The following is a 24,491-nucleotide window of genomic DNA, read 5'->3' on the forward strand; positions in this document are numbered from 1 at the left end:
TTGAAATTAATAAGCTTATGTAATTAAACGATTTCTCCTCAAAACATCGTCATGTCATATTTCTTAATATCTATAAATGATATTTGAAGAACACTTGAGATACTAAAGCTTTAATAATAATATCATGATGCAATATTAGATTTTCTAATTTTATAGTTATATCATAAACTTGTATAATAAGTGTGCTTAAATAAAATAGATAGGGGGTCTTTTTAGTCTACAATTTACTAGACTGATTAGTTTGTCCTTTAGGGAAGTTTCTTGTTTGTGTCAGAAAGAATTTAGGTATTTTTTTATGTAAGTTAAGTATGGGAAATATTTACCCCTGCTGTTTTTATTTTTAAAACATAACCAAATTACAAATATCATAAAATTCTACCCGAAAACAACTCAGATATTCAACAAAGAAATCAACTTTTCATTAACACATAGTTACAGATAGAGTGAGGGAAAAAAAGCTTAATAGAAGAGGCTTTTAATTGTATATAATATACTAGCAGCTACGCCCCTAGAAAACCTCTTGGGGCACTTAAGGTAGGAGAAGGAAAAGTTGACCTCATCCCATTTTAAATTTGAGTTTCAAAAGAGTAAAAAAAAATTTGAGGGGGAGTGGTGAAGACACCCTCCCAAAAAATAGTTTAAAACCTTCCCAGGACCTATAAGAAGCTTCACTGTAAAAGAGAACAATATCGGTTTAGCGGTTAGCGAGATCATTTGGGACAGACAAAAACGCTTACTACTTTATATAATAGGATTTTTGTCTTCCATTGCCTATACAAGAGGTGAATTCTTAAAAAATTTGCCTCACTAAAATCAGTGAGGCTCACTAAAAATACTGGTCCATATTGGTTGTATTTTAAAGAGAAGCTTATTAAATATCTTGGGGTGGTTTTAGGCTATTTCCCTGACTTCCTTCGCCCTCTCCTAGAGCCTAGGAGCAAAGCAACTATTTAAGCAGATAGGTATAGCAAAACTTAAGGTTAACCCACCAAAAGATAATAATTTAAAAAAAAAACAATATCCAACTAGGCATTGAATTAAAAAGCCTAATATATATAATATTTTATAAAACGTTTCTTAAAAGGTTTTGAATAAAATTTGTTTTTTAATGTTTTTAGCTTATATTTATGTCTTGAAACTAAAATTGTATATCAATCTAAATAATATATTATGTTTTAATAACCATTTCTCATTAAAAATAATTTCTGCTAATATTTTGTGATTTTTAGAGGCATAATTTTGTTTTTAATTTAATAAAAATGTATATTATTAATGCCATGTAAGCAATGAAATTTATAATAAGATTATGTACAATGTACATGTCAATTATACTTAATACTTTCAAAACAAAATGATACATGATAACTTAACTTAACTGTCAAAATATTTTTTATTCAATAGGTTTATAACAATCCTTAATACTATAGGTATTAAAAATTTACATTTTATATGATTTAAATGTTCTAATTATTAAATAAAAACAATTCACTGCGAAAAAAAAGGGTTCATATTGGCTTTAAGTGCAAATAAAACCAAAATAATCCTTTCCCAGCACTCACAGGTTTTCAACTATATTATCACTGTGTTGGATTTTATCCTTCTGCTACAAGGGTTGCCAACAATTTTCATAATATTTATATTTTTTTTAAATTGTCTTTGTTCCTTCAACTTGATAATTTTTGTTTCAATGTGAAAATTAATTCTGCCAATTAAGCACCAAAATATTTTTATAACTTTTTTTAATTAACAAAAAATCCGCGAAAGTATTTCTTGATAAAATGTGGCAACCTTGTGAACCTCCTCTGTGTTACTATACACTGGCGTGTGACGTCACCAACCTCCGGCCCATAAAGAAGAGAGTGTGTATGGGAAGGTGAGAATATGGACAATAATATTGGAGGAAAGGGGGGAACCATCATCCACCCCACAAATCCATGCCTTTTCATGGGTTGTAAGTTATAAGGTTATATTATCCTGAGGGCGTGGGATTGAGCAATGGTTAGTATTTGGATAGAGAAAAGAATTGTTTTGGGGGTGGTGGAGGGGAATAGAAAATAATTGGTTTAAAGTCTATAAAACTAATATGCTTGTTAAAACAAAGCATTTCTACATTTATGGGCTTCCATCAATATTTGCTGTAGTGGATAGCTTAGAATTAATCTACCATTAAATCTTTTAAAGATTCCTGTGATGGTGGGGTAATAGTTATTTATGGTATCGTATTATAGACATATTTTTTCAGATATTAAAATTAGAAATTTTAGAATTAAAACCAGCTTTATTAGCCATGCTTTAAAACTAAATATTCATTTTGATTTTCAGGTTATTTATTATCGGATAGTAATGTTCTTGTTTTCTGTATATCATAATGAAAAGGTATTGATAACAGCTAGTGCAAGCACGGATAATATGAGGCTTAATTTTTCATTCAATAACAAGGATAACAACTTCCATGCAATCATAGCTTAATATTTACAAGAAAAACAAATAATCATAAACATAATACAGAGTTTAAAATTAAGTAGGTTGACATTATTTGGACAATGCTAGATTGTACATCTCAATTAAGATTTAATAAAGCGTCCCCAATGTTTTAAAGCTAACGAATTAGAGAACTTTATCAACAAGTATAATTTACAATTCTATGTCCTCAGTTCTTCCTTAAATCTTAACCATTTTATTAATTATATACAGAACTTTTTTTAAAATATAAAAAAGTGCCATATTCATTGATTTACTGACAAAACATGCTAAAAATTTATATTTACCAATTAAAAATCTGGTATTAGACAGACATTGCAAATAATATAGAAGCTACTTTCCCTCATAATTTATTCTCAATATTCCCTTCATACACAGAAAATGCATAGGTAAGGCATTGTCTATGAATTACACATTAATTTAATTTACACTTGCAGCGCAGCTTCTCTATCATGAGAGTGTTTCCGTTGTTACGTAAGAAAAGTGATTTATATTTGTTTTCCCTTCTACTATTTACTCTCCATTTCACATGAGCTCGGCTAAAATTCACAGTATTATAGATAGAAGCAAACGTAACTTTACTAGGTATTATATTGTTATACTTTAATAACAACTTTCTAAAATTATAAACTGCGAACCAAAAAAAAAAAGGCAAATCTGAATTTTTAGAATGGCAGCTTTAATATTCATTTAGTATGATTCTACTGTAAATATAAAATGTAGATGCATCTTTTGGTTACAAGTTTCCACTGTTAATTTTTCATTAATCAGCACCATTGAAGCACAAGATCTCAAAAACAACATTTTGGGTAAAAACTGATGAACCAAAAAGATATGCAAATCCACAACAAATCAATGGAAAACCGATTTTTTTGGCACTTTTCTCCTGTTTTAAAGATTGATTCTGATAAATTAACAATTTTTTAAGGGATTTATGCATTAATTATTATGAAATGTAGTATAAGGTAGAAATTAATGATTTTTTAAAATAAGAAATATTAGAAAAAAAGAAATTCAACCCCTATCACTTTAGAGGACAGCTGCTGACCTCCAATCTTATGGATGAAACTAAATACATGTTAAAGATAAAAATTACTCCAAATAGTATACAAAAATGATTTTTAATGTGTTAAAAAAAATCATTTTAAAATCTTGATTTTGATGATGATGGCCTTTAAGATGCTCCTACGGGTAGTGATGGTGAGCCAAATGTTATCAAAGTGCATGACCATGATGACAACTTATATATTGAACTATGGTCCAATTTTTGTATTCATTTCAGCCTCCAGTCAAGCAGTATTTAAAAAGAAAAAAATTGCAATTTTAATTACTCCAATTCATAAGGTAAATACTGTCATTTTTAGAAGATGTTTATATTTCTTGTAATTAGCCTCCATTGAAGATTGCTATGACTACAAAAAATGGTATATAGGTTGATAGACAAGTTGTTGTAATGGGCATGTACTTAGATAACATTTAGCTCACCATCATCACAAATAGGAGCATCTGGAAGGTCATCATCCTCATAATCAAGATTTTAAGCAGCTGACCTCTAAAGTGATAGGGGTCGTATTTCTTTTTTTCTAACATTTCTTATTTTAAAAAATCATTAATTTCTACCTTATACTACATTTAATAATAATTAATTCATAAATCCCTTCAAAAATGGTTAATTTATCAGAATCAATCTTTAAAACAGGATAAAAGTGCCAAAAAATCGTTTTTCCATTGATTTGTTTTGGATTTGCATATCTTTTTGGTTCACCAGTTTTTAACCAAAATGCTGTTTTTGAGATCTTGTGCTTCATTGGTGCTAATAAAAAAAATAACGGTGGAAACTTGTAACCAAAAGATGCATCTACATTTTATATTTACAGTAGAATCATCCTAAATGAATATCAAAGCTGCCATTCTACAAATTCAGATTTACCTATTTTTTTGGCTCGCAGTTTATAACAATTGTTATATGATTTGTTTTTCTGTGCTACTTATATACTTTTTGTCCTTGTTAACGATATATAAAAATTTTATTCAATACTACCTATATAAAAAGTAATTTTTCTGTTTTGAAAACAGAGGCTGCGTTTTAGCTCTAAGAACTTACAAAAATTTAATATAGGATTAATGGTCCATAATCTATGTGGAGACTCCATGAAAAATTAAACTCAATCTGACCTCCGTTCATAATTTGAATTTTACCTGTTATTCAGTGAGGGAGGGGACATTTGACTGTTTATTACATTAGTCCTCAAGGATTAAAAATAACGTTTCTCATGTGTTGGCTCGACAACTTTGGAGAATTTTATTAAATTTTGATTGGTTGGTTAATTAAATTGAGTGTCCAAACGTTTCCAACATTAATTGTAATCTATAGAAGGTGAACTTTTGTGTATCACCATTGGAGATGTAGATTAATTTTCATCTATCTTACTAATAAAAAGTAACAATTTTTTTCCTACGTTCATTTTTAATCTTTTTATTAATTTTAACTTTTCAACACCCTTATTTTTAGAACTTTTTATGAAATAACACTTAATTTTGGGTGTCAAATGTTATATGTTAAAGTTAAACTGTTATTAATTACCTCATACGGCAGAGGCTGCTGTCCATGACACTTTAACATCAAGTCCAACAACCAAGGATAAGGAGAGCCAAACAATACGAGGTATAAGGTTAACAGCCAACCAACTCTTTGATTTGTCTGGAAGTCCTAACTGTGCATGGTACTGAATTGCGCCTGATTTGGGCAAAGACATTTCTCCTAGTCTGTCGCGCATCTGACATGGCAGCAGTAGTAATCATTTTTGACGACTTTAGTAATGACGCGGTGTTGATCCAAAATTCGAATTCACTACCACCTTCCTGACGACGAGCAAATTTACCTAAATCTTAAATCTATAAAAAAAGAATTGCATACAGCCATCACAGTCTACCTATGTGAAGCTTACCTGAACCTATGCAGTTCAGTGGTTATTGAGATCGTAAGCTTCAAACAATAAACCCTTACTACTTTATATAATAGGATAAAGTATTTGTATTTTAGAGAAGCTTTGATATTACATAAACCTAACCAAACTAATCCATAATTATATCTAATAATAAGTAAATGAGTAATTTTTCTCTCATTCATAAATCAAATATCGGGGAAAAGTAAAAGTAGTGCTAGTTACAAGATAAGTTTTCATAAAACGTGATGCCAAAGGTTTTTGCAAACAGAATGCGAATTTAAAACTGTGAAATCCATTCTTGTAGCTGTACTCAGGCCTAGCTATTCTAACAATCAATTCTACAAAAAAAATCTCGAAACCTTTGGAAGTAAGGAGGGGGTATATCTTATATTTTTTATGTAACTGAAGAGGGGTGGGTAATAAGGGGGGGGAAGGGGGTTGTGGGGAATTTTTCTTTAGAATTGTTTGTCAGAATCACATTCCCTTTTCCCTGGCTGTACTATGGCCCAAATTAGATTGAGTGAATCAGGGTTAAAGGACTATTAACAAACCAACAAAGGGACAAATTGCCAAAAGAAAATTGAAACCACCGTTTTAGATGTCCTAAAGACTATACAAATGAGGTAAAAGCATTGAAAAAAAATTGTATTGGTGTAAGAAGTGAAAACTAGATGTCTTTTTTAAAAAAAGGCATAATAACACCAATATTTTATTGAATTGAAGCGAATAGTTTTTTGATTTGTAAGGCGATTGTTCTCTTTTTCTCTAAAACCTATAAATTGATCTCCTAAACCCTCAATCTTAATTTTTCTTAACTAATCTAGCCTAAAATAAGCATAGTAGGTCGTTATCCGATTTTAGGAAAACTGCCATTAATACAAAAATAATTAAAAATTAGAAATACTTTATTAATAAACAGTATACAAATAATTAACATTTACAGTAGTTAAGGGTCACATAAAAAAAAACTAGTCTACAATTGACAATGTTGTATGTCCGTCAGTAGAAAAGCTAATAATAAATATATGTCTTTGGGAATATGTTATTAAGTCGGCTATTATGTGATTTATTTCAATGTATGCTGTCATTGTTATCAATTGGTCTTTTTGTTACTCATTTTGTATTAAGTTTGAATGTAGGTTCAATAGATCGATTGTTTACATTAAAATTTTTAAAAATAGTTTCGGTAACTGGATAGCAGCATTAACAAAATTATTTCAAAAATATTTTAATATTTATCAAAAAATTTTAAAAAGTTATAGCTCTTCTATAGTTTTAGAATACTTTTTTATAATAAAAAATGGAGTTGTACAAAAATTATCTCGAGAATCCTAAAGCTGGTTCTATGATTCTATTTTTAATAACCTACTTTAGTTAATCCAATACATGGAATTACCAATTCATTTTATTTTAGAGACCAAAAAAATCTCTATCTATGGATTGTTTTGTCTGTTGTAAATTATCTCTAAAATGTCATCAGGGAAGCTTTGTATTGGTTTAATTGTCACAGTGTCCAGAAATAGGTTAGTGGAAATTATCTCTAATATTTCATCAGGGAAGCTCTGTATTAGTCTAATTGTCACAGTCTCCAGAAATAGATTATTGGAAACTGTCCAAAAGAGTATTCTGACACCCAACTCTGAAAATTAAAGAAAATTTTTGGGTCATTGAAAGAAGACGAAGTTTTTCCAAAAAAAAAAAGGGCAAAAGGACACAACCTAGGGTCTATCGCAGACCTTAGGTTTGGTCAATTTATTTGTAAAGCGTGTCAAGACGCTTCTATAGACGCCTTACCAACAATTATGGCTCATACATAGCCTGTCTGAGGTCAAATCATATGAAGGTAAATTCTGCCCCTTCTCTGAAAAACTACGTCTTCTTTACACGAACAAAATTTATAAAATTTTATATTTGAATAATTTCTTTATTATTTTTAAGAAATAGAAATTATACCTTATTTATATTATTATATTTTTATTTTTTCAGAAAAACACTAGTTAGCATAAGGGCGGTAAAAAAGACCTAAAACCATCCCAAGATTTAAATGTAAAAATCATCCCGGTACCTCTATAAAGCTTCCCTAACAAAGATACATAAATCTGTTTAGTGGTGAGCGAGATCCTATAATTTTTTAAAGGATGGGACAGCAGAAAGTGTCATGTTTAACGTCATAAAATACGTCGAAAAAGGAAGGATGATAGTAGAAGTGGGTTAAGAACCCCTTAAAAAGAGATGGAAAATAGACGTATTTTTATGACGTCACTCATGACACTTTCCGTTTTCTCACATAGAATGGGCTTTAAACTTTACCTCTCTAACAGTTTTTCTAAAGGAGAAGTTTACTCCATGAGATTGGAGCTCCGCTTTACCTCCAAGTCCACCTCCACTCCAAACCATTTTGTCTCCATTCAGGGTTCGAGGACCTCTTCAATAAACATATAATAGTTATTTCTCGCATCGTATTATAAACAGCTTTCCGCGCATATAGAATGTACAATTATAAGATTAAAACCAGTTTTTTAGCCCCGAGGTGCCGAATGCACCGGCTAAAAAACTGGTTTCAATCTTATGATTGTACATTTTTATAATTGTAGAAAGCTGGATGTAATAAGATGCTAGACATAGTTTTTTCGTATGGATGAGAACTGGTTCCTATCCACTGGATTCGAATGAATACGAGAAATTATCTTTAATTAATAGTTTTTACTTTTTTGTTAAAATTTTAGCCTCTTTTAGTTGAAATAACCCAAAGGCGGGTAAGCAAAAAAAATAACATAACAGAAAACGAACACAATAAGTTAAATTTCTCTCCTCCCTTTTTTATATTTCTATCCTTTTCTTCTTTCTTTTTTTCTTCCACAATTTCTCCTCCTCTTTTTCTAAGTTTCCTTTAATTTCCCTCTTGAAACTATCTTGGTTTACACTTCCCTAATCTGCAAAGCTGTTTATATTTTTATTAAAAAAGACGTCATAAATTACAAATGACCAAAGATAAGCCGGCCATTAAACATACCAAATTTTAAATGACAGGCCAGTATACATTTTAGTTGGTAGGCCAGTATGACGTCATTTTTATAGGCACTATAAAGAGCTTCACCTTACCAACATCTTCTCAGATTACCTTGGTTTAATATTTAGTACAATCTCCCACCAGGCTCCAGGTTCTAGCCTGAACCTGAAAGGTTTCTTACATCCGGGCATTCCAAATAAGGTTGTTATCTTCTCATCCTCCTAACAACAAATAATATAAAGTGCTTTAATTTAATCCTTTTATATAAAGTAGTAAGCTTTTTTGTTTGTAGCGAAGGATCTCGCTAACCGCTGAACCGTTATGGTTTACATTTACATTGGAGCTTCTTATTAGATGGTTTATAACTAATTGGGGTAAATATATCTCCACACACATCCCAAGAGATATTACCCCTAAGAAAAATTACCTCCCACCAAAAAATATTTTTTAACTTATTCATTTTCAAACTTAGATTTAAAAATTTGGGGATTTCTCTCCCTACCCTAAGTGCCCCAAGAGGCTTCCAGGGGCGTAGCCACAACTAGAGAGATATTTTAAATCTGAATATCTGTGCTTGTAAAGCAAATGTGTGAGCATCTTATGGTTATTTGATTATTCTGCAAGCTTTTTTGCAATGTTATGGCCAAATACTTAGTCATCTATAATACAAAGTAGAATGATGTCTCTCCGTCTGTCTGTCCGTCCGTCCGTCCGTCTGAAGCTTAAGATCTCGGTAACCACTGAACCGATTGGATTCTACTCTTCAGGGTATATACCTATTGGTCCTGTAGTGGATTTAGGCTATTTTCTTGGGGGGTGGGACACCCCCAACCCCCCCAAAAACAAAAAAAATCCCCCCCATTTTTTTTTAATTTGATACTGTTCCAGTTCATGGCAGTTCCAATTTTTTTTTCCCCCGAAAATTTTGAAATTGATACTGGGGCAGCTCCAATTTTTTAATTACCTCTTGGGGAAAGCCCCTAGAAGCTAGGGGCGAAGCCGCTAGTTGTTTATAACTAAATTTCCTAAATGAAGATTCCCATAATTAAAATGCAACTTATTTATAATCTATTTTGTTTTTTCGATTGTCGGTCTCTTTTTTTACGCCTATGAAATTTCTTGAGCTTTGCTAACAATGAATATTGTCAACTTGTTCATGTGTAAATCGATAAAGTGTGACTCTTTATAGAGAAGAATGGTAGTTTTTTTATTTATTTGATTTTTAAAAGACTTTCTTTGATTCATGCTCACCTCATAAATAGAATCTAATTCAGTGGATGTATCAATTTCTCGTAGGGGTTCAGTCAGGGATCGGGCATCTACAGCTATAATACTCTCTCCATAGGGGACATACACACCTTCATATAGATCATTAATGCGTGATTAGATTGGTAGACAGATCTAAATATGGTCGTCTAAATAGATAGATAGACATATGAATGGATAGATAGATAAATACATACCTATTCCACCATTAAGAATGGGTTTATTAACACAAACAGAAAAAGATTCTTAGGTTGCATGTAGTTTTTCACATACAGATAGATAGATAGACATATGGATAGATAAATAGATACATACCTTTTCCAACTATAAGGATAGGCTTATCTATACAAACAGACAACGACTTCCAGGTTGATTGTTTATATTCACATACAGATAGATAGATAGATAGACATGTGGATAGAATAGATAGATAGATATTTAAAGACATACCTATTCCAACAATAAGGATATGTTTATCAACACAAACAGACAAAGATTATTAGGTTGCATGTAGTTTTTCACATACAGATAGATAGATAGACATATAGATGGATAGATACATACCTATTCCAACAATAAGGATATGTTTATCAACACAAACAGACAAAGATTCCCATGTTGACCGTCTGTATTCACATACGGATAGATAGATAGGCATATGGATAGATAGATAGACAAATGGATACATAGATAGACATATGGATAGATAGATAGATAAACACATACCTATTCCAACAATAAGGATAGGTTTATCAACACAAACAGACAAAGATTCCTAGGTTGACCGTCTCCATTTACATACAGATAGATAGATAGACATAAGGATATATAGATAGATAAACACATACCTTTTCCAACAATAAGGATAGGTTTATCAACAAAAGCAGATAAAGAATTCTAGGTTGAATGTTTATATTGACATACATATAGATAGATAGACATATGGATAGATAGATAGACATTTGGATGGATAGATATATATATGGATAGATAGATAGATAACTACATACCTATTCCAACAATAAGGATAGGTTTATCAACACAAACAGACAAAGATTCCCAGGTTGACCGTCTGTATTCACATACAGATAGATAGAAAGACATATGGATAGATAGATAGACATATGGATGGATAGATAGATAAATACATACCTATTCCAACGATGAGAATAGGTTTATCAACACAAACAGACAAAGATTCCCATGTTGACCGTCTGTATTCACACAAAGTTTTGGGGTCAAACTTCAGTCGTTCTAGTCGTAGGCCAAGTCTAAATATTAAAGCATATCATTCTTAATGGTCAGACAGAAAATTGAGAAATTGATAGACATATTTATTAGTTTGTCCAAATTAAAAAGAATTTCTAGGAAGCAGCTTATAGTATCTCGAAAAAAAAGTGGCCTAACTATTTCGATTGAATCATAATGACGCTAATCAGCATAGTTCTGCTAAACGTTGGAACATTTGTCCCTTTTCTTGTAGACACTACAAGCTGCTTCAGATTGTTTCTACACTGTGGTAATATTAGTCCAAGTATGTCTGTCTAGCCTCTCTAAAAATGAAAATAGGGTTGACTCGGCTGCTATTGTTTCAGTGTCGGTTATGGCAGCTTGATACAAAAAAGCACAAACGCATCTGAACACTTGCAGCCATAAATCTTAAAGGCTGTCTAGAAAAAAATTAAATAATAACTACCTCGGAATTTTTCCAGAATTAATTAATCTTAATATTTCAGCTCTCCAAGGAGAACATACACACTGAAAAGAAAAATTTGTAAATTATTGGTAAAATTATAGCCTATAATATTAATCAGGGATGGATGGAACATTGTAAACTTTGATGGTACCCAAATTTCTCAAATTCGTTGGAATAAAACTTTAGGGTTGATACAGAATACTAATCTTCAAAATTTTCCAACAACACAATAAAAGGGTTAATTTTATCATCATTATTTGGGGTGTTTATCAAATTATCATTTCTTGTCTTATCCTCAAGATAATAATCAATTGATGTATTTCTTTTCAATGTATTTGTCGCGTAATATTGATCAATAATATACACAAACAAGCATTGAAGAGTACAGGTGAAATAAACTACTAAATTCTTCCTTATAATAGTTTTGTATATAATCATCGATAATAGTCATTTATCGCATTCTATTATAGGCCGCTTTCCGCGAATTTTAAAATGAAAAATTATATGACTAAATCCAGTTTTTTAGCCCCGAGGGGCTTTATGCCCTGACTAACAAAACAGGTATTCATTTCATGATTTTTATTTAAATGCATGTAGAAAATTGTCTGTAACACGATGCTATACATGATTTTTTAGGATGACTGAGAACTGGCTATAATCCAGCGGATATTAATTGGTTTCCAATCCATCCTGGAAAGTCAATTACAGATATTTTGACATGAGATTTGTAGAGTAACTTTGCTGCTAAAGGTATACCTGACATATATGGAGGGATTCTGGGGGTAGGAAGGAAAATATATGCACCCAAACCTGGGAAAACAAGATTTTTAAAAAATATAAGAAACTATCACAATAAAATATTTAAAAAATTACAAACAAAATGATAAAAGATAAACAGACGGATAGACAATAAAACTTTCAGACTTAAGGTCTTTTTTTAACTTTAGGTTATTAGACACTCTGAAGGGATAAGTGAGTTAGAGTATACATATTATTATTTGTTATAGGAATCGTCTGTTGAAATTTCAAACATAACACTTTCCATGGAATCGCTTCCTCTCAGAGCATTACAGACGAACCGACGGACAATGTAATATAATAGAACGATGTAACATAGAAAAGAAAAACTTACCTCTAAAGGTAAAGAGGGTGTTTTATTTTCATCCACTAAACACATTTTGGGTACTTATTCTTTTATCTTTTTTATTTTATCACGTTTTATTTGGGTAGGGTTTTTTTTATTTCACAATTTTAAGAGTTTTTCAAAGGGATATAATTGTCTTTTTTCACATTAAAAGAATGTTTTTAAAGGAATAAAAAATATTTCAGTTCACTTTTTCACCTTTAGCAAGGTAGGCTGATTTTGGTGGGCATCTGGAATAAAATAAAAGAGTTATTATTAATTATATAAATACTTTTCTTTCAGTCTAATTTTTAAACAGATGATAATATTTTTTTATGTTATAAATGAAATCTATTAGATTTAACTAATTTTTTAATAAAGGTAAAAACTTAGCAGAGAAGCAGCATTTACTGAAAACAATCCTATCAATTTTATCCTAAAGGATATATACATTTGTGGCTGTACACCGACAGACAGATATCCTGCTTGTTTGTATTAATGAAAAATTTTATAAAATATCATCCAAATAAAAAAATACCTTAGGGGGTTGTGGTCCTTGTCAATAGGATCTATAGATCTGATGGTGATATACCTAAACATGATCACATGATTTCATTCAGATATTCATATAGGTGCATTCCAGTAAAGTGCCTTGATTAGTAAAAAGCACCCCATTTTAAAATTTTCATTTTTATTTATTTAAAAATAAAGGAGGTGATTCTATCCTCAACATGGCACTTAGATAATTGTACAGTTACACATAGTGAATATAAAGTTATACCTAGATAACAAGAATATACAGATAATTGTACATATAGTGAATATAATGTTAAGGGGGGGCGGGGTTCTGACACATTTGCGTAAACCTGGTATATAGGCTTTATCTTTGGACTCAGAGGATAGGTTATTAAAGATAAAATCATTCTTATATGATGAATTTTCCCAAGTTTTAAGATTTTTTTGGATAGGCCTCCAGGTTCCGGAACTTCAGACCTCCAGGTGGTCTCTGTACAGGTAAAAATTAAAAATCAAATTTTTTTTTAAGAGTTAGATGTCAGCTTATGAAACAAAATATGTATGTTTTTTCTTCAAATATGTGAATAACATTCAAAAAGATGCATATTTTGTTTTATAAGTTGACCTCTAACTCTTCAAAAAAAAAAAAATTTTTATTTTTTACCTGTACAGAGAGCACCTGGAGGCCTGGAGCTCCGGAACCTGAAGACCTATCCAAAATATCTTATACCTGGATAACAAGAATACACAGACAATTGTACACATGGTGAACATAAATGCAAACTGATAAAAGGTGTCTTCATCGAAAATATCTGTAAAACCTAAAAAAATAAGAATAATTATTTATCAAATCGTATTATTGTTTTGTTACCCTGGCGAGCCGAAGGCCCTTTCTCACAAAATCAAATTTTTGGGCAGGTTTCCCATCCCTTACTGCTGGTAGATATTTTTCGATATGGCTGAGAACCGGTTCTAATCCAGCGTATATCAAAGATATACTGTAAAATTATGTTCAAATCTTTTGTTTTAGAGAATCAAAGATTTCAAATTTTACTGTTTTATTGAAAAATAAGTATTTTTTTGTGTCGTATTTAAGATAATTATCTTTCAGATTTTTTTGCAGAAATGTAGGTATTAAAGTAGTAAAGAAATGGCTCGGTTTAAAAATGCTTGATATTATTTTATCTATTTTGGATTAAATTTTATAGACTTAATTATTTTTGATAATTTAAATTAATTTGTTTTTTGATTAATTTTAGTGTGTCTTTATACCTCCTTGACCTGTAATAATAGGGAAAAAGTATTAAATAACATAATTTATTTTTATTTAAATTGCTAAATATCTGAATCCTATTATGTAAAGTGATAAGGTTCTTTTGTCTCAATTTTAAATTTGATAAATACAGAACTGATTGAGTTCTCCTTTTTAGAGAATATTCACATAGGTCCCGGGATGGTTTGAAGACTATTTATACTTTTTTATTTAAGCCTTTTTACATAGACAGTTCCTAGATGCTAGGGGCGCATCCACTAGTATCGTAGATAATATTTTTCATGTTTATTAGATTCTAATTTGTCGTTTCCTTTCAGCAATCATTAGAATATATTTTGGATCAGGAAATAAAACAAAGTTGCGGGTTTCGTCGTTTTTTCACATTAGCTTTTCTCCTTTTTCTAGCCCCTGCGAAGCAATCATTAATATTTAGTTAACCTAACCTTACCTAAAATAAACTTTCAAAAGATACTGTGAAAATACGATAACCGCAACTTCGTTTTCTTTCCATGACCCCATATTTTTATATTAACCTGGCAATTCATTATACATTTTATCCACGGCCTTCATGGCCTTATGGACAGACTTTTCCTTCAATTTCTGAACCATTTTCCCTACTTTTCACTATTCTAATGTTGAAATAGTATGTTTAGGTAAAAATTTAACTCCCAAACATCTATTTTAATGTTTAGGCTTTCACTGTTGTATTTATGTGTGTGTGTGTATGTGTGTGTGTGTGTGTGTGTGTGTGTGAGTATGTGTATGTGTGTGTGTGTGTTTGTATGTGTACATTTTTAGCTTTCACCTGTTGTGCTGTGCGCGGCTGTTCTAGAGGCTTTTCTATTTAGAATCAAAAGTAGCCTATATAATTAATAGACTGAATAATATAGACTTATCAAAGCTTTTTGCTTAAATACTTAAAACTTGAAAAAAAATAGATTTTTGGAAGCGCAGCTTCTCTATAACCAGGATATGTCCATTCGTATTTGCTTCCTGTTTTCTTAATCTTACACATCAAGAAAGAAAGCAACATAGTCATAAAGATGTAAATAGCTCTAAATCTTAAAAGAATAAGTCTAATGGAAACTTTCTTTTCTTTAACTTGCAAATTCTAAAACAATGAATAAATAAATATTTGTAATTTGTCAGGTAAAGAATGATCTCTAAAAACCCAGTAAAAACCTGCTTTCTGCAGGGAAGAATGTTTGTCATTTGTCTTACCAGAGGCTTTAAGAAGGGGGTTGTATCTACCCTCTAGGAAAAATAAGGTTGGTAGATAGTGATACAATTCCCTAGGTTTCCAACACTCTACAATCCCTCCGGACACACACCCTTCATAAATTATTTTGAAATAATTACATATTTTTGAAATTATAAATGAAAGCTATTAATCACCAAACCTTACATTTTTTATTCTAGAAATAATCACGAAACCTGTCCAATTACAAGATCCAATGTAAAAATCACGAAAACTATTCTTTTCATTGGAAAATATAAAACATGTATTTTATTTGAGAAAAAGAGAAAAAGATAGAGATAGATAGAGAGAGAGAGAGAGAGAGAGAGAGAGAGAGAGAGAGAGAGAGAGAGAGAGAGAGAGAGAGAGAGAGAGAGAGAGAGAGAGAGAGAGAGAGAGAGAGAGAGAGAGAGAGAGAGAGAGAGAGAGAGAGAGAGAGAGAGAGAGAGAGAGAGAGAGAGAGAGAGAGAGAGAGAGAGAGAGAGAGAGAGAGAGAGAGAGAGAGAGAGAGAGAAAGAGATAGGGAGAGAGGAGAATTGTAAGATTTTCATGAATAATTTATGACCTGTTCCATACTAAATCTTTTTTTCTAAAGAACAAAGATAAAAACAATACATGTACATGGTTTTCTGCATTCAATTAAAGAAATTGTATTTTTTGTTAAAAGTGAAGCTTTTCTATAATAAGGATCGATCCTTCCTTCCGAACGTCCGTAACGAATAGTTCTAATCGTTAAGGCATCTATCTCTATCTATTAAACTTTTCATGATGATTCCTGAGATGTTAATTTGTAGAAAGGCATGTTTTAAAAGCGAAGCTTTTCTATAATTAGAGTCGGTCCGTCCGTCCGTCACAGACGGTTAGCTCTTTTCGTTAATTGGAACAGGTCAGAATTTTCCTATCGAGTCCAAACTTTGCATGGTGATTCCTGTAGTAGTTACCCAGCAAAACTTTTTTTTTAAAAAAAGGTAGTATGGTACGTTGTTCGATATCTCAAATGGTAGCTTATGAATTACTTCCTAATTTTTTTGGCGATAAACGTTGGAATATCGGCCTTTCAAGCAATAGGTAGCATGCAAGTTCGCCATCGATATCGTAGCAAAATAGCATAAATTAAAAGAGAGAGAGAGAGAGATAGAGAGAGAGAAAGAGAGAGAAACATATATTACTCTTTATTAAATTAAGCCGGGAATGGTATGATCTTTCGCTCTTTTAATTTATGCTACTCTGCTACGATATCGATGGCGAACTTGCATGCTACCTATTGATTGAAAGGCCGATTTTTCAACGTTTAGGCTATTTTATAATTAGATTTAAGCCTTTGGATGATTTTAGAAATAAACTAATATTAGTTGGCGAATTAATTTTATTTAAAATCAGACAATTTCAAATATAACTACCCCCTTCTTATGGTTTGTTTAAGAACCCCCTCCCCTCCTTTCCCCCAAATTTCATATATATTTTATGATTTTGTACGGTAATTCTTTCCCCATCTGGTCCCAAGGGAGTTGCTATGACATAGAATAATTATTTTAATAGATTTGCAGTTTATTTTTTCATCATCAGTGTGGATACTCTATATCTAAGTTTAATAAAAATGCAAGTTAAGAAATATTAATTAATATTCGTGTTTTTTTAAAGAAACATTTTTTTAATCTTCATATTTCAATATGTAATCATTATTAAATATTCATAAATAAAAAAAACTATTAAATATTGATTTCATTTTCTTTTTTTAATTCTACAAAACCAATATTTGCAAATTCATGATTAATCGTCATAGAAATCTATTAAAAGTTTTATTTGGTAGAATTTTTACAGTATTTCTATAGATTTAATGTAATAATAAAAATAAAAAATTATAAACTTATCATTATAAGGTAGTAAGTTTTTTTGTCTTTAGCGTCAGATTTCAATAAGTACTTTACCGATTGAGTTCTCCACTTAAGGTAAGTTTCAGATTGGTCCCGGTATGGTTTTTATGCTATTTCATTTACAGATAAAGGTATTTTAGGTTTTTTTTCCTCTTCGAATACACAGCTCTTAGAGGCTAGGACGTAGCCGTTAGTAGAGTTTAAAGTAAAAAATAAAAAATTTTATTATTTGTGATTCTGTTCATGGGCTCAGAATTAAGAAATTTAGAGTATTTATATATCAACAAAGAAAGTAAACAATTGGTTTTACAATAATAGAGATTCTTAGATTTAGTTGTTTCGCCCCTTACCTCCACTCCAAAGATCAGAGATCTTTTTGATTCAAATGAAAATTAAGGCTATTATCTTAGAACACATGCATATGCTTTTAAATTTTTTTGGGGGGGAACACCCACATTCTTGTGTTACTAAACTCTGTTATATTGCTAGTAGGAAGTGTGACATTATGAATTATCTGGATATATCTACCTACCTAACCCTATATCAACATTCTAGTGTTACTAAACTCTGTAATCTTGCTAGTAGGAAATGTGACATTATGAATTATCTGGATATATCTACCTACCTTACCCTATATCAACATTCTAGTGTTACTAAACTCTGTTATATTGCTAGTAGGAAGTGTGACATTATGAATTATCTGGATATATCTACCTACCTTACCCTATATCAACATTCTAGTGTTACTAAACTCTGTAATCTTGCTAGTAGGAAGTGTGACATTATGAATTATCTGGATATATCTGCCTACCTAACCCTATATCAACATTCTAGTGTTACTAAACTCTGTATTATTGCTAGTAGGAAGTGTGACATTATGAATTATCTGTATAATCCTTTATCCTCCCTTCTCCATACAATATATACCATACATCAGGAAGGAAGGGGATATTGGTTTGTTTATTACTTTAACCAAAGTTTTATAATAACTTTTTCTTATTCGTTGGCCCAACAACTTTGGGGACTTTATCAAATTTTGATTGGTTCGTTCATTAAGTTGAGTGTCTAAACGTTTCAACCACTTTAAATTCAAATTCAAATCAAATTCAAATATTTATTGGGACAAAACAACATATACATTTAATATTCAACATTCATAAATGGTAATTACATTGCATTAAGAATTTATTAATAAACTATTTTTTATATAAACAATGAATACTATAGGATTAACACAATATAATACAAGTATCCAAGGACTGAAAAACGCCTGAGGGCGGTGTTGACAGCCTTTTAATTTTAGACTTCGATTTAAATGTTTTTTTTAAGCGGTCTTTTATATAAGTAAGATATGTACACTATATACAGCAATATGTAAGGAAGGATGTTTAGGAAAAGTAGGGGGGGGGGGGGGAATAGGAAAGTGGAGAAAAAATGGGGTCTCTGTGCGATTATAAAAAATGTATAAATTTTAAGCAATCAAAAGGTAAGCTACAGGTTGACTTGAACAATCATAGATTAATGTTAAGGTCACAGGAGGGACACAATAGCCTTTCACAGGCAACTACAATACTGTCTAAAAGCTTTCTTTTCAATTTTTTATAAAATTTAAATCTAGAAGTTGCCTGTTCCACTATAAAGCTATTGTTAATGAAAAACGCATTCCAGGTGGCTGGAAGAGTACAAAGTGGAAGATTGTTAACCAAGTTTAATCTGGCAAATGGGATGCTATAATCTTCTTGGTTTCTAAGCCTAATATTACCCTGGGACATATGTCCTCGTGTTTTCCACATGTTAAAAAATGAGCGAGGGGCTATGTTAAGTTTAAATTCATACATGAATTTAACTCTAAAGTATTGCACTAACAATTCAAATGGTAGAATTTTCATTGTTTTAAATAGAGGACCAGTATGGGCTATATAATGAGAGTCTGTAATTGCTCAGATTGCCATTTTTTGCTTGATTTCAATAGATTTTAAGTTACTTTCATACGAGCTTGAATAAATCAAAATTCCATAGATTAAATGACAATGAAATATAGAATAGTATAAGGTTTTAAGTGCGCTCCTAGTTAGAATTTTTTTACATTGTCTCAATATAAAGAGAGCTCTTGAGAGCTTTTCATTTAATTTCTGTATATGATACTTAAAATTAAGGTTAGGGTCAAAGTAAATTGTAATTTTGTGTATCATCATTGGATATGTACATCAATTTATCGGCCATTGTCTTATCCCTTAAGATCCCTGAGTAATAATACAAGCAGACAAAGATAGATCAATATTCTAACAAACAAAAGCAATGAAGAACTTCATTTATTGATTTATGAATTATTGTTAATTATTTAAGTTAAAAAGAGATTTATTTCACAATTAAAATATACCTGGTGAGAAAAAAATTATTGTAAACCTAAAAGTTGCTTAATTGCAATGTATGTATAAGTAAGAAAAAGTCGTTGCTAATTTTTTTAACAAATTTCATTTATTTAAGCATAAACTATAGAGTATCTCTACTTCAAATTTGTAAATGTACAGTACTGTACCGACAAACATATTCAGGTCCTTCATTCCTTACGATTAAATCCCTAAGTTGTTAAGCCAACGAATAAAAACACATTACTATAAAAACAATAATTGAATATTTATAAAGATTACTATATGATTCAATAAAAAAAAAGTAAGTCAAAGATAAAAGTGATCATCAATGATTGGGAAAAGGTTTATGATATTTTCGACATTTTAGGCTTTACCGTTTAAGAATATATTTATTTTGTTTTCAGATGAAGAAAAAAAGTGTAAAAATTTTAAAATATAATCACATTTATAAGTATACATTCTAATTATCTAACTGGATTTGATTTATCATTTCTATTAAAAATTATTTTAATCTAAAAGAAATGCAAGATACTCTTTCCAAAATTGTAATTCTTAATTACAATTTTAAGTACATCAATAACAAGAAAGAATAATTCCATAGTCAAAAAAGAGACAATTGTGATGAAATAATATTCGAATTCGAAAGTTTCACAAACAAAGCAAAGCGGTATTTGATTATAATAAATCTACTAAAAGTCTAATTAAAAATGTGTTCCTTTTATACAAATTAACAACACATAACTTTAATTTAGCTTAACTTTTACTTATTTAGGATGTATAATTGAACTAAACAAATAGCTTCATATATATTACTAACGGTTGCGCCCATTGCATCTAGAAAAATCGCTTATATCATCCCAAGACTTAAATCAGAAAATGAAATAACCTTGAACCATCACGGGACCTATGAGAAGCTTACCTAAAACAAAGAACCCAATCAGTTCCGTAGTTATGGAGATCATAAGCTTCAGACAAAAACCCTTACTACAATATATAATGTGATTTGTAATATAACTAGAGGTCTCTGGAGGCACTTAAGGTTGGGGCGCATTTTAAGTCTAAAAAAGAAAAAAATATTTTGGGGGTAGTCATTTTTTTTTGTGAGGGTGTAGATACCCCCAAAATAGTCAATACCTTCTCTGGCCCTATTAGAAGCTTCACTGAAACGGAGAATCAAATCAGCTGAAGACAAAAAAGCTTACTACTATAAAATTGAAAAAAATGCAGGGGAAAACTAATGCACCCAGAACAATGTTGCTTGTTGAAATTGTAATCTCTCCTGAGAAACATCATTAATTGCAATTTGCATTGCATTTCATTTCAACTACACAAAAGTTTGAGAAAAAAATAGAAAAAATAAACAAAGAGCTTGGCAAAATATATCTTAATAGTTATTTATCGCATCATTATCGTTATATAAAAGAGAGTGATTTAGAATTATTGTAAAAGATTAGAGGGGGGAAAAAGAGAAAAAAAAATTATAGAAATATAAATAACAGAATTATTTTATTACTTCTATTTAAACAGTGAGTATTTACATGTATAATGTGCATTATATATAGATGTATATAATATGTATTGAGAGAGATGGTAGGACATTAGATTTGGATATCATCCAAATTCCTAATATATATTTGGGTAACGGCAAGTTTCAAAATCAATCAATTTCAGTCTTTAATTATGCAACATTGAGATAGTTTAGATGATATCAAACAACCAAGGATAGCTAATCAAAAGTTGCAAATCAAAATTTCTTATTACTTGGATCTTACACCAGATTATCGTATACTCCAATAAAGTGAAACTTGTAGCTGGATAAAATAACAATACCAGTATGAAGGAATAGGTGTTACATCTATTTGCACTATATATAGTGCAACTGTTATAGATAGTTTTTGCTCATTTGCTCATAGTAACTAGTACAAAAAAGAAATGATACATCTATTTGCACTATAAATAAAGTGCAACTGTTACGGATAGTTTTTGCTCATAGTAACTAGTACAAAAAATAATGATACATATCTTTGCGCTATGCATAAAGTGAAACTGTTATGGATAGATTTTGCACATAGTAACTAGTATGAAGGAAGAAATGGTACGACATCAATTTGCCGCGGATTAACTAACACTAATTTACTCTAGATATTTCCTTCTAACTTACAAACAGAAGTTGCTTATTAGGTATGTGTCCCTTTAGATCTCTGAAACTACTTGAATGATTAAGTATGAAATTTTACGGAAGCTTAATATATGTTTGTTACAAATAGTAAGAAAATATCACTTATTTCTTTTAATTTCTAATATTTTATAATCACGCAACCTCTACAATGTACCATTTGAGTCTTTAAATTGATTGAAAATATATTGCGATTCAACAGAATTACTTTTTATGCTTGTTATTGCTGCGCTTCTCATGTGCAAAAATGCTGGGATATAAAGGGATAAGACAATGGCCGATAAATTGATGTACATCCCCAATAATGAAAAACAAAGTTACTCATTTTCTAGATTACAATTAGTGGTTGAAACCAGGGAGTAAAGGAGGGGACAATGGGCAATTAATTTAATATAAGAGTTATCAAAAAAAGGGCATGAAAAGCAGTTTAATCCAATAAATTTGTAGGAAATTATAAAGGGATTGTTAATTGAATAATAGATTTCTATAGCATCATGTAAAGTGAAATCACAACTTGTTTTTGATTAAATATATTGAGGCTTTTTGGTGTGATTTTTATATTAAAAGATTATTAGACCCGGTTAGCTGTTAGCAAGAATATGACTGCCCCTTTTTATTCTGTTTATTTCCCTTGCCCCCACCTCCCTTCTCCCTTCTCCCCGTCTGCTACATTCCAAACTAACACAACGAGTGTTTATTTCCCTTCCCCCCACTTCCCTTATCCCTTCTCCCCGTCTGCAATATTCAAAACATACATAACGAGTAGCGGCATTCTATGCGCAAGTCCCCAAACTCAGTCAGAAACTGCTAAATTCTTGCACATTCCCTTTAAGCCAGTCCCCAAAGTCTGAGACTCCTAAAAATTGAATATTCGATCCATTGTCCCCTCCCTTACTCCCTGGGTTGAAACGTATGGAAACTTAACTTAATGAACCAACCTATCAAAATTCAATAAAAGTTTTCAAAGTTGTTGAGGCAGCGTATGAAAAAACGATATTATAAAACTTTGGGGACTATTGTAATAAAAAGCCCAATGTCACCTCCCTCCCTTAAAAAATGTCCTACTTCGATCTTCATTATTAAACGATTTTCTATTTTGCTTGGATATAAAATTTTCATTTCCCAAATATGATTTCTTTGGAATTTAAATTTATATTTCCTTTCTAACTTTTGATTCTCTTCTTAAGGGATAAATTGATAAAAATTCCTGTAAAAAAATAAATATTTTAAATATAAAACATTATTAAATTTTAGGCCATATTAAATGTTTCTTCAAATAGTCTTACAAAGCATATTGACTTTTTATGGTTCCTTTTCATTGTATATATTCATAAAAGAGATTTTTTATGCCTAACCACTGCGGGGTCTCCACCTGCAGTGCCTTAATCCTGCAGGGTTATACTGTACCCAATACAACCTGACCTAACCTGGCCTTAAGTATTTAACAATCCAACAAAATCTAACCCTTTCCTCTTATTTTCAACTAACGGCTGCGGCTCTTGCATCAAGAGCCTATATATTTAAGAGAGAAACACGGAATGAAAACATCTAATGATAAATAGCCTAAAACCATCCAAGGGCCTGTGTGAAGCTTCCCTAAAATGGTGAAACCAATAGGTTCAGTATTTTCAGACAAAAAAAATTTTCTGCTTTATATCTTAGGATTATGTAAAAATAATAGAAGGGAGAGGGGTATCAATGTTCAACAATATACTTTATGTGAAAGCTCCCTTTTATTCCTTTATCCATGTTGTTACTCTCTCACACAAGATATTTTCAATTTGTGCAAGTTTGGAATCATCAAAACTTTGATACAGAGTTTTTTTTATAGTTTCTCTGTCTCACTCATTAATTAACACTGTTTTGTTATTTCTTAATTGTTATTCATAGCATTGCAATATAGACAGTTTTCCGCGAATATTAAAATTTAAAATTTGAAGATTAAAACCAGTTTTGTTAGCCAAAAAGGCCCCTGCTAACGAAACTGGATTTAATTTTATTATTTCTATTTAATATTCGTGGAAAATTGTCTGTAATATTGATTTTAAATGTCTTTTATCTTAAATGAACGGGTGAAAGCTTTAATTTAAAGTATCTTAAAAATGTACTACTTATCTAAATTCCTAAACTAACAATGTATTTTACTCTAAATTCTTAGTTGTAATGAAAAGACAGAATAATAAAAAATTCCCCTTCAAACAATTTAGTTTGAAGAGTTTTTAAAATTAGGAATAAAACTGTCACTCAAAATTGAAAAGTTTTAGCTTTGTAAATATATTTTAAGATGTATTCTTATGTGAATAAAATGATTGTTATGTTATTTGGATTTCATTCTTTTATTTAAAAACTAATTTGTTTGATTTTTTGATCCGTCTATTTTTCAAAAGATTTTAAAAAATTGTTGAGAAATAATCATTATTAGAAATTGCAACTAACTTTTAAATTTTGAGAAATTGCCAAATAAAGTTATTTTCTCACAACAATAAATTGATAATCTAAATCTAACAGCATTTTATTTA

The 24,491-nt window shown here is 30.6% G+C and overlaps 2 protein-coding genes across 2 annotated transcripts; both read right to left on the minus strand.

Moving 5' to 3' along the window:
* Positions 1-6,316: 6,316 nt before the first annotated feature.
* On the minus strand, positions 6,317-12,666 carry LOC145312043 (uncharacterized). Its single transcript, XM_080151174.1, has 8 exons — positions 12,534-12,666; positions 12,158-12,211; positions 11,402-11,463; positions 10,858-10,976; positions 9,691-9,797; positions 8,551-8,660; positions 7,740-7,854; positions 6,317-7,068 (listed from the first exon to the last, which is right to left on the minus strand). The coding sequence occupies exons 1-8, from the start codon at positions 12,576-12,578 to the stop codon at positions 7,009-7,011; spliced, it is 672 nt and encodes a 223-aa protein (XP_080007300.1). The 5' UTR covers positions 12,579-12,666; the 3' UTR covers positions 6,317-7,008.
* LOC145312044 (uncharacterized) lies at positions 12,601-15,045 on the minus strand. The gene is made up of 4 exons (XM_080151175.1): positions 14,847-15,045; positions 13,771-13,861; positions 13,063-13,116; positions 12,601-12,775 (listed from the first exon to the last, which is right to left on the minus strand). The coding sequence occupies exons 1-4, from the start codon at positions 14,920-14,922 to the stop codon at positions 12,727-12,729; spliced, it is 270 nt and encodes an 89-aa protein (XP_080007301.1). The 5' UTR covers positions 14,923-15,045; the 3' UTR covers positions 12,601-12,726.
* Positions 15,046-24,491: the final 9,446 nt, after the last annotated feature.

Source organism: Acartia tonsa, chromosome 2, assembly GCF_053477335.1.
Source record: "Acartia tonsa isolate MP-2025a chromosome 2, ASM5347733v1, whole genome shotgun sequence".
NCBI lineage: Eukaryota > Metazoa > Arthropoda > Copepoda > Calanoida > Acartiidae > Acartia > Acartia tonsa.